General features: G+C 42.0%; 1 protein-coding gene across 1 annotated transcript; it reads left to right on the top strand.

Annotated features, from left to right (window-relative positions):
• The first annotated feature begins 769 nt into the window (after positions 1-769).
• Positions 770-9,977, top strand: LOC121382658. Its single transcript, XM_041512191.1, has 2 exons — positions 770-2,882; positions 9,722-9,977. Exon 1 carries the CDS (start codon positions 2,081-2,083, stop codon positions 2,876-2,878), a length of 798 nt encoding a protein of 265 aa, XP_041368125.1. The 5' UTR covers positions 770-2,080; the 3' UTR covers positions 2,879-2,882; positions 9,722-9,977.
• Positions 9,978-12,190: the final 2,213 nt, after the last annotated feature.

Below are 12,190 nucleotides of genomic sequence, written 5' to 3'. Positions count from 1 at the left end.
TACATATATGATGAACAACAACAGCTAGTGACATATACTGCCGTTGCAATTTCAGGGCTTGAAAATGAGCACAAATCAAGCAAAATGTCCTTCATGCCAGAAGGAATTAGGTAATGAAGACTACGTTAAAATTGGTAAAAAAAAAAAAAGGGAGCCGAAGGTATTAACAATTCAAGTATCGAGAGAGGTGATGACATCATTGTAGCAGATGGAACTGTAGTGCACAAATCGTGTCGTTTGAATTACATCAATAAAAAAGATATTGCAATACACAAGAAAACTAAGTTGTGTTCTACCCCATCTCTCAAACGGACTGCTTATTCTGTGGGAATAAAGTTGTGAAGTTAAATCAGGGCACCAAACTTGCTAATTGTGATGACTATATCTGTGTAAAAACAGATTCATTTGTAGATAAAATATTGGTCAGCTGTACGAGACGTGGTGATGAATGGGCATTTACTGTCAAAGGACGCGTTGAATATTATGGCGGAGATTTGCATGCAGCAGACTGTTTGTACCATCATTCTTGTGATGTACATTTTCGCACTTTTCGGGATATTCCTATGCAGTATAGGGTAGATCCTAGTGGTAGTAATCGAAAGAAAGTTGGGAGACCAAGGGACACGGACCAGGAACAAGCATTTCTTAAGATGTGTGCTTTCTTTGAGGGACAATGATGAAGAACAGTTTACTATTAGCGACCTTGCAAATAAAATGAAGGAGTATTTAAATGATAACGAGTCTGTTGTCTATGGGAATCAGTATCTAAAGTCCCAAATGATGAAACACTACGGAGACTCGATATTTGTAGCTGAAGGTGAGGGGATACATGACATTGTGACTTTCCATGAAAAGACTGGACGAATCCTTCGAAGTTACTTCAGCATGCCGAATGAAGATGATGAGGAAGCCCAGAAGAGAGCCATAACAGAAACTGCCGCTAGACTCCTCAAAAGTGATATCAAAGCTATGACTATGCCTGTGAATGACGAGTATCCAAATGCTTCAGAACTAAAACTAGAGCCTGCCTTGCAATATGTACCAGAAAGTTTGCGGTCTATGCTTCAGCACCTTTTCGTTGGAAAGGACACTTGTAGAAAAGTGGCAAGTATTGGCCAGTCCATCGTTCAAACAGTTCGTCCAAGGATTACCATATCACCTTTACACATTGGGCTCGCAGTGCAGGTGCACCATATATTCAGATCTCAATTCCTGATAGACAGTTTGTCTACTATGGGGTTTTGCTCTTCATACTCTGAAGTGCAAAGGTTTGAGGAGAATGCCGCTTGTTCAGTTGCACCCGATGTCTTAGGTGGAGATTACGATGATATGATGTTGTTATTTGCGGCAGATAACGTCGATCACAACATAGTTACCCTAGATGGAAAAGGCACTTTCCATGGAATGGGGATGATTGTAGCCACAACACCAGGAAACCAAGTTAATCACACGATTCAAAGGCATTAAGAAATACCGTTGGGCAAAAAACATCCGTTGCAATGTTGAATTTCAGCCTTTGCCATTTCTAAGTGCATTTGATCATAACATTGATCTATTGTGCGAGATGTCCATTCGATTCAGGCAAACTTCACCCAATTGGCAGGGAATGATGCATCTGTTACACAAGGAATGTGTTCATCCTGGCCAGTCTTCCATAGTCTTCCTACCAACGATTGGCTTGTACTTTGCAGACAAGACATGTATCTTCTCTACACTTGAGTACATATGCAAGCTCGCTGGTAAACACAACGTCCCACCAATCATTACGTTCGACCAGCTGCTGTTTTGGAAAGCTTCAGAGATTATAAACGAGGTATCAGACAACAGTCCACTAAGAGATGTTGTGTTGTTATTAGGGAGCTTCCATACATTCATGAATCTTTTTGGGCCATAGGAACACTGATGGATGGGAGTGGTCTGAGAGACATCATGGAGACAATATACGGTGGAAACGCAGTAAAACGAGACAAACAAACAGACTATGATTGATCTCATTGCTGGCTGATTACGGCACAAAGGCTGTGATGTCATCCAGGCTGAGGGAGATGCAGACGTGGATATAGTGCAAGCAGCCATTTCTATGTCTTCCTACAAGTCTACAACTCTCATCGGGGAAGACACAGACTTGTTGATCCTCCTCCTGTATCATGCAAAGGTTAAGGATTGCAAGGATATCTACTTTCGCTCAGACATATCCACGCCATATGTTTATAACATTGGGGTTCTAAAACAACTACTAAGTGATAGAGTATGTGTTGATCTTCTGTTTACCCATGCATTTACCGGATGTGATACAACGTCCAGGATATTTGGGATTGGAAAAAAACCCTGTTTCCAAAGGAACATCAAGGATGATTCGGTCTTACGTAGTTGCTCAACAGTCATTTGTTCACCCAAGAATGACAAAGTTGCTGTGGAAAATGCTGGCTCCAGGGCAATGATTTCATTGTTCGGTGGCAATCAAAGTGACTCCCTGGAATCCATGAGGTATAGTTTACTTTGTAAGAAGGTTGCAACAGCTAAGACCTTCGTCACACCAGAACGACTTCCTCCAACGGCTTCAGCCACGAAATTTCACTCTCTGAGGACGCACTATCAAATTATGGTGTGGATGGGCACTAGTGAGGGTATGGACCCGACTGAATGGGGTTGGGATGTTCATTGCGAAAGATTAGTTCCGATTATGATGGATAAAAGTCCTGCTCCTGACATTCTACTTCAGATGATCCACTGCAACTGTTCAGCTGGTTGTAACACGCTCAGATGCAGCTGTAGAAAGCATGGAATGGATTTTACAAGTGCCTGTGGACGTTGCCAGGATAGCAATTGTGATAATATGTCACAGGAGCCAATATCAGATGAAGAGGAACAAGACTGATCTGGTGGGTTATTGTCAAAGTAGGAACAATGGCTAGAGACATGTTATTTTGTTAATTTTGGGGTTCTCCTCCTCGTCATGCCAGTGGCGGATCCAGGATTTTCTATAAAGGGGGGGGGGGGGCGCAGATGTGCCGTAGATGCGATTTCCTGCAATCTTGAGAGTAAAATATAACGTAAAAAATAAAACGTCTGCCGCGAATAGGGTGGCGTGCGGACCGTGCGCCCCCCCCCCCCCCCCCCGGATCCGCCACTGCATGCCGTCATAAGGGACATCATGATGCTATAGAATAATTCTCATACAAAGATATTAGTTTATGTAAGTACTGTTCATACTTACAATGGTTTGAAACAGTGGAACTCAGCAGAAATCGTAAATATTAGTCATTGTTTTAGCCCAGCAACCATTTTCTTTTGACGTCATGTTTGACCCTTTTCCGGTGGTCCAATTCTGTCCAACTTTTCATATGTTGTTCTCCAGACCCAACAACACATAAAACCATCAAAAAACGTTTTCTTGCAAAAAAATTGGGGTTAGGCGCCATATTGACCCTACTATTATTGGGTGAGGAGGCAGGCTCGTTTTTGCCTGAATTAAATATGAATGGCCGAATCTGGATGACAACGTTTATTGATAATTGTATTACTACTAAACAGCTATGTTTCCAAACAAATCACTACTCATTTTTACATGGAAATACAACTAATAGTGGAATGATGGGACAGAATAAGATTGTCCGAACGTCTGCATCGTTTTTGCCCGAATGCGAATTTCCAACACTTTGGGACTATACCCTTGACGCTCGTACGCTTAGCGTGGTAGCCGGTACCAGGATGCGACCACGGTGTTTACTAGACTTAAATCCAATGGCTTAACTACAACTGTACCAGGGAAATCAACTCTAATTCTGGTTTATATATTTTCAACAACAAAAAAGTCTGATCTAAAGACGCAAAGTCCTTCTTGTGAATTGTTCGTGTTTCAACGGTGTCTAATTTTGAGTGGTGTGTCAATAATTAGCGAGCTAAAATATAGATCAATGTTCGAATGATCTAGAAACTCATTGTAACAGTACTAAAAGTGTTATATCAACAGCGGTGACGTCTGAAAACTGTGATTTCTCTATGACGCCAATCAGTTATTTAAATACAACGAAATGTGTCATTCTAAGTGACAGAGCACATAAAAATAGAGCCAAACATCCGCGCCCATTGTGGTACAGACCAACCGACGACATAATTGACGGTTTAAAACGACAATCACACAGAAATATAACAACAATATAACAATGACGGCAGCGTCATAACTAGCGTGCAGCAGTACGCTAACCAACCTCTAAAACGCCACCACTACCACCCCCTCATAAAAATAAAAAAAAAAACACCAACACGAAAAAAAAAGGGAACAATTTTAGTTGATCATTAATTCATTTTAATATAGTGCTTAAATGTAATTAATCTTCAAGCACGCCATCCTGGGTACACACCGTACCAGCTTCCTGGGCTACCTGTCCAGATCAAAGTTGGTGGTGGTCAGTGAGAGAGGTCAACGTCGAGTCGTACCGGGTTGCGAACTAGTGACTTTCTTACATCTGTTTAGTTGGAGAAAAAACAAACCTATTACTGTGTCGTGTTTCGTTTTCAACCCCTTCGTTCCTTTAGTCTTCTATGACACGGTCATGGGTGGTGTAATATTGCTTTACAGTTTGTGCTCCGTGAGGATCACATTCATTACATTCTCTTTCCTACAATATCAATGTCCGCTTATCAAGTACAGTTCTAAACATTCTAATAGTTTACTAAACTGTAGGTTTTGTTTTCAACACGCAAACCTCTCTTCTGATGGTGTCCTCTTAAAGGACAGACGCCCCATAACGCAGACACCTCACAATAACGCAAGACATGGTTGACCACATTACTAGTCATGTGTGTTTTACCTGGATAATACATGTAGTATTAATAGAACCGTCTGATAAGACAAAACACATACCACAGAACACATACCAATCACCTGTGTCTTACCTGGGGCAATACATGTAGTATTAATAGAACAGTCAGAACAGTCTGATAAGACAAAACACACAACACATAACACAGAATATTAAGTGAAATGAGAATAAACATTGTAGGCCTATATGTTATTCGAACGTGTTATCAGTCAAATGTCCAGATTAATTCACTCCCAAGAAAACATTAATTAAAGGTATAGGACTAATAAAATACAAGAAATTGATAGGTAAAGGAATAATAATTATTGATATAGCAATCGTTTGTGTGAAATTATATAAGAAAATACTTTAAACAGGTAGGCTGATGTGCAATATACCAATAGCGGGAAAAACACAAGATTGATTGAGAACAACAATGCTGACCCACTCAAACAGGCCGGGGTATACAGGATACATTACATTTATACACATGGAAATCGATTAACCACCACCAAGTTTGGACCACGTGAATTATACCAGTTCATGGATACCGAACACTGACATTAATGTGCTCTGTATACACGGGGTATTGAAGAAGATTAACAGCAAGTGAGACTCTCACTACATCGATATTTAGTGTATTCTAGGGAAAAGGCAGAAAGCTGAAATATGTACGAAAATGTACTATGGAGCTGGAATCGCACTGATGTACTTCTCATAAGTAATTTATCCACGCTATCTCAGTAATTATCCGGAATGTGTAAAAACTATCAGTATGAGGTTTAAACCTCGTCAGTACGGACAACTACTTCTAGCGCCTTTTTGGCAGCAATACGGTTCAAGTGGTACTTAAATAATGTCCAGGTGTATACAATAATAGGTGTTTTGTCTGACAAATGGTATGTCTACATTATGGGAAGTCTGTCTTTTGGAAGGTAATTTTTCTTTTGACTAACATGAGATTTTTTGTTTATATATTATAATCCGTATTACTAACTACTTGAAAACATTTTTTAGTTTTATTTATGAATTAAAATGAGATATAGTTTTGAAAAAGTTACACACCTCATGTTTTAAAAACACATTCCAAGACACCTTTCCCTTGAAGTGTTGAACGGCCCCTACTCTGTATAAAGCTAATTTCATTGCAACTTATTTTCGTGCTTATGTTCAATTAAAGTTCAAGCACGCTGTCCTGGACACACACCTCAGCTATCTGTGCTGTCTGTCCAGGATAGTGGATTAGTTGTTAGTGAAAAAGAAGAGGATGTAGTGGCCTTACACCTACCCATTGAACGCTTAAGAACTCGCTCTGGGTTAGAGCCGGTACCTGTAGTCCGATGGCTTAACCACGACGCCACCGAGGCCGGTATAAAGCTAATAATCCAATTATGTGTGACGCACCAGTGGTTTTCTGTAACAAATAAACAGCCAATATAAGTAAATGGCCAAAATATTCACCGATGCGAAAGTATGACCGTGCATCAGGCCATTCGATATGACGTACGTTGTTGAAAGGTTATTGCGCAGGGGCTGGATCTAAGGGTGGATATGCGATACAGCCCGCTCCCTTGACGTGAAAGGTCCCTTTATCCCTAGGTCCTTTCAGTTTTCCTATGATATCTCGTGTTACAGAGTGAACTAGCTTCCTGTTGACGTGGCAGAAAGAAACGAAAATAACATTTTGTTTAACGACGCCAGAGCTGATTTAAATTACGGCTATTTGGTGTCTAACATTATATTATGGTCATCTACGAACAGTCGATCAACAGAGAAAGATACAGACACTGGCATAGCCACGATTTTATATTGGGGTGGAACCACTTTGTCTATGGGTCATGTTATGTGGCTAACTTGGTGGGGGACAAAACGAGGTGTGATTTGTGGGGGGGGGGGGGGGCATTGCCCCCATGCCCCCTCTCTTGTGATGTCTGTGCAGACATAGCAAGACGGAAAGCCCTGGGATCTGTAATATTACATTCAACTGATTGGGTTTTCTCGTTCCAACCCGTGCACCACAACTGAACAAAGACCGTGCTTTCCTGTCTGTGGGAAAGTGCATATAAAAGATCCCTTGCTGCATTAGGAAAAATGTAGCGGGTTTCCTCTGATGACTACGAGTCAGAATAACCAAATGTTTGACATCCAACAACCGATGATTATTTAATCAATGTGCTCTAGTGGCGTCGTTAAACAAAACAAACAAGCATACTGTAATATCACGGTCTTTTAATTTACAGTCGGGGCACACTAGTTAGGACGGACCCCCCCCCCCCCCCCCCCCCCCCCCCCCCATTCTGAGTCCATTGAGGACAACAGATCTTGCAACCGACACATCGCCCGCCAATGCAAGGGAACTGCTATATCCCCACCAACCCGCCGCCCCTCACTCAGCATACGTCAGCAGTTCGAAAATCCTAGATCCGCTCTTATATTAGTTATTTCCATCACCTGGTTTTTTCAGACATAACTTCATTTCCACGTGTGACGCGAATGGTGGTGGCAATATTCCTTAGGTCATTGCATATCATAAATATATCATGGTAAATTAGCTAGGCTTGTTAGGCGCTATACAATACTACGTGATTACTTCACATTCACCCCGTATCTGCTTCGTGTATCAAATAACGTGGGTTACACGTCCACGGTTTATGTAATTCAGCAAATCCAGTAATAAGAAACGGAAGACTTGTTAATCGTTAAAACGAACCAGCTCATATTAAAATGCGAATTACTTCCTTACTGCCAGTAGTAACAATTTCCGAAGTTAAATATGCTTAATTTCAACTGAACACATTAGGGGCCGTTCTATAATGATGTAACACTCAAGGGGAGTTGTGAACAAGAAGGCTTACACGGGGGGGGGGGGGGGGGGGGGGGGGGGGGTCGATAACGGCGAGGGCGTTGCACCACCAACACAGAAATATGTCTTTAAAAGTTTGCATTGTTTTACTACACCACTAGAGCACAATGATTTGTAAAGAAAAGTAAAGTATTTTTTTTTAACACCACTTGAGCACATTAAATTATTAATCATTAGCTATTAGATGTCAAACATTTGGTAGATGGGTTTTTTTTACATATAGTCTTAGATAGGAAACCCGCTACATTTTCCATTGGTAGCAAGGGATATTTTTATATGCACAGGATAGCACATGCCACAACATTTGATATATCAGTCGTGGAGCACTGCCTGGAACGAGAAATAGCCCAATGGGACATTGATTTGTTAACCATCGGCTATTGGATGTCAAACATTTGGTAATTATGACATATAGTTTTAGAGAGGAAACCCAACATGTTTCCATTAGTATCAAGGGATCTTTTATATACATCCCACAGACAGGATAGAAAATACCACGGCCTTTGATATACCAATCGCGGTGCAGTGGCTGGAACGAGAAATAGTCCAATGGGCCCATCGACAGGGATTAATTCTAGAGCGACCGCGCATGAGATGAGCGCTTTACCACTGGGCTACGTCACGCCCCAAATATGTCTATTAAAATGACGAAAAAGCTGAATTTAAAACGGTTCAAAATGCATCACCGATTCAAAAACTTAACAGGAAATCATTCTTTATGCCCACCCACATCCCAAATAGGCGCTCGACATAGGCCTACAATGGTGGACATGTGTGTACGTGACACAACAGAGAATTCAAATATAATAGAACACATTTTAAAATAATAATGATTTTCTAAAACAAAATTAAAAATAATAAATAAATTTTATTTTTATAGCATAATTTGCTTCTAATTTGAATTTAAAAAAAAGAGAGAAAAAAATCTTATCTGTTTCTATTTACTTTTATGAATATTATTTCTTTCATATTGTCTTTAACATGGACGCCACGCGTGAACAGCGATCAGCACTTAAAGTTTTACCCTAACAGTTCCTGCCAGTTAAATATCGACAATTCCTTATCACAGCTTGACGGAAAACTGACGGCGGTAACCGCCATTAAGCGACGTTTTATTACTTAATGGCCATTTCTCGATATCTAGAAATTACTGCGCCGCCGTATTCAGTCCGTTCTTTCATTGTTTACAATCCACAATCATATTTTCATAGACATCGTAAAAAGTCTGCACTAAACTGAAATGTTTTATCCGATACGAACGTAGTTGTTCTTGTAGATTATATAGGCCTGCTGGTAATCAGGCAGGGTTATATTATGCGTGGATACAGGCGGGTAGCCAAGGGCCCGACCCTTCACTTTTGGTAAAGCAATTAATTCAGCATATGTAATGATTTAATGTGACGAGTCTTATCAACGTCACCGAACTAAAAGCCAGTAATTTACCTTCCACTCCAATCCCAATCACTTGGAGAGAGAGAGAGAGAGAGAGAGAGAGAGAGAGAGAGAGAGAGAGAGAGAGAGAGAGAGAGAGAGAGAGAGAGAGAGAGAGAGAATAGAAAATTATTATGTAATCGAACATCCCTAAACAAGATTCAAGATATAAGAAATAGTTACTAATGCAAGAATTTGATTTCTTATTTGCTAACGTATATGCATTATGAAGGGATCTAGTTCAGTCCGTAAAGCGAGACGTTTAGGTCATACCTTCGTACCCCTTCGGTGGACACAATTGGGTGAGGACGTGCATACACACACACACACACACACACACACACACACACACACACACACACACACACACACACACACACACACACACACACACACAGACATATATATATATATATATATATATAAACTGTTGCCAACAAAAACCGTGCAGAGTTGCTCTAAAGACTACGTGTCATAAGTATTAACTGTTTGATATCCAATACTGCAGGGTATGACAGTTTGAAAAGTCACTAGCTAAAGCTCGTGACAAGTGAAACGTATTTCACTCGGAACATAAATTTGATAATAACTGGTAACTCGTTTATTATTCTCTTATTTACAGATTGGAATTACTTCAAGATATGATCCTATTCCAACATCTCAAGTTTCATGAAAATCGGATGACAAATGAACCAGTAAGAGCGGTGACGCCGTGTGTCACGGGCAAGATGCGGTGACGCCGTGTCACGGACAAGATGCAGTCATGCCGTGTATCACGGACAAGATGCGGTGACGCCGTGTGTCACGTGGTAGACGCTATACCCTCTGGACGACTCGTCGCCAGAGGATAATATCAATCACGAATAAAACCTATTTTACAACTCCAGTATGTTTATATTGTAGCTGGTATCACATTAACCCCTGTACAAATGTTATATTGTAGCTGGTATCACATTAACCCCTGTACAAATGTTATATTGTAGCTGGTATCACATTAACCCCTGTACAAATGTTATTTCTTTTACCTTGTAGCTGTAACGTGTTGTGTTTAGTTTTGTTAGTGTGGTCTGGTTTATTTTGTTAGCATCTGGCGAACACAGGAATATCTGGGGCTTTCCGGGACAGGCCTCTAGGTCTGGCATCGTAAAGAAACTGCGATTTTCAGCAATCTTAATATACTCTTCAAAAGAAGAAACGCAAAACCACATTGTCGTAACATTTGGAGAATTGATTTCATTATTGAATGGTGAGTCCGATAATTACCAAATGTTGCAGGATTGTTCACAATTCACTCTAGTCCATTGTGAGTAAGTGATAGGACACACCACCAAGGTCAAGGTCATCTGGAGTCAATACCGGGTGTGGCCTCCGCGTGTGTTGACAACTGCCTGGCACCGCCTGCCCATTGAAGCAACCAGAGTACGGATGACGTCCCGGGGGATGGTGGCCCACTCGGCCTGCAAGGCTGCTGCCAGCTCGGGCAGGGTCTGGGGCTGTGGTTGTCGCTGTCGGAGGCGTCGGTCCAACTCGTCCCATAGATGCTCAATTGGGTTCAAATCCGGTGATATCGATGGCCAAGGAAGGACATTAATGTTGTTGTTCTGTAGGAAAGCCGTTGTGAGACGTGCTGTGTGAGGCCTGGCGTTGTCATGTTTGAACACTGCGTTGGCGTTGGCCATAACTGGAACGATGTGTGGCCGGAGGATCTGGTCAATGTAGCCCTGTGCATTCAGGTTGCCCTGCACGTGGACCAGGTCAGTTCTGCCAGTGTGTGAGATGGCTGCCCCACACCATGACACTACCCCCGCCGAATCTGTCCACTTCCTGCACGCAGTTTGCCGCATAACGTTCACCACGACGCCTATACACGCGACATCTTCCATCATGACGTCGGAGCAGAAATCGGGACTCGTCACTGAACCACACCTGTCTCCATCGCAGTTGAGGCCATTGTCGATGAATGTGGCACCACTGCAGTCGGAGTCGACGGTGTTGTGTTAAGATTAAGAACTGGACGTCTGGCACGGCTACCTCACGTAGGCGGTTCCGTACGGTCTGGTCGGATATCCTGCGCAAACCTGGTATTGCTGCGGCTGTGGAGGTGGCAGTAGTCAATCGTTCCCGAAGGTGGCGTACCCGGATGTACCCGGGGGTGACCCGCGGTCGACCGGATCTAGGGACACGTATTGATCCATGTTGCTGGTAACGGTCCCACAGTCTGGAGATGGTGCTTGGGGACACATGGAATGCCCTGGCAACGGCCGTTCTGGATTCGTCTGCGTCTAGTCGCCCGATGGCATTGTTTCTCTGCGGTTCACGGAGACGTGGCATGTCCTGGATTGTCAACTGTCGGCCAGATACAGAGGCCAGGCAAGCGAACACCCTGCACTTTTATACTGTCGGTGTTCATGTTGCACGTGCAGACAACGCACGTGCAGTGGTGACATGGTTTGCACGTGGCTGCGTTTTTGCGAATATTCACATTTTGGAACATTATTGTACAGTAGCTGCGTTTTATCGAATGTAACCGTGGGAATGTGTTTGGGACATGCAATGACCTTATATTCACAAAGCATGAACCGGTAGGAAACATAAAATCGGAGTTATAACCCATTTGTACCCTTTTGCGTTTCTTTTTTTGAAGAGTATATATACACAAACACAAAATACAATTCAATGAGAGAGAAGGTTAAAGTTTGTCTTGTTTAACGACACCACTAGAACACATGGATATCAAATATTTGGTATTTACGACTCGTATTAATCAGAGGAAACCCGCTGCATTTTTTTCATTAGTAGCAAGAGATCTTTTATATGCACTTTCCCACAGACAGGAAAACACATACCACGGCCTTTGACCAAGCACATCAGGCGAGGCTCAACCGACTCAGCTAAATCCCGTCCCATGAGAGAGAAAGAGACAGAGCGATTGAGAGAGAGAGAGAGAGAGAGAGAGAGAGAGAGAGAGAGAGAGAGAGAGAGCAGGGCCGTACCCTGACCAAAATCCATGGGGGAGCACTAAATTTTATAAATAATTTTTAACATACTATAAAGATTAAACATTTCTATGCTATTACTGGAGATATATTAA

The sequence above is a fragment of the Gigantopelta aegis genome, chromosome 10 (genome assembly GCF_016097555.1).
Source record: "Gigantopelta aegis isolate Gae_Host chromosome 10, Gae_host_genome, whole genome shotgun sequence".
NCBI lineage: Eukaryota > Metazoa > Mollusca > Gastropoda > Neomphalida > Peltospiridae > Gigantopelta > Gigantopelta aegis.
The sequence above is the reverse complement of the archived record's forward strand: the minus strand, read 5'-3'. Positions and strand labels throughout refer to the sequence as shown.

Excerpts from the sequence above, each read along its gene's own strand:
- LOC121382658 (XM_041512191.1), top strand. The coding sequence starts at position 2,081 with ATGTCTTCCTACAAGTCTACAACTCTCATCGGGGAAGACACAGACTTG.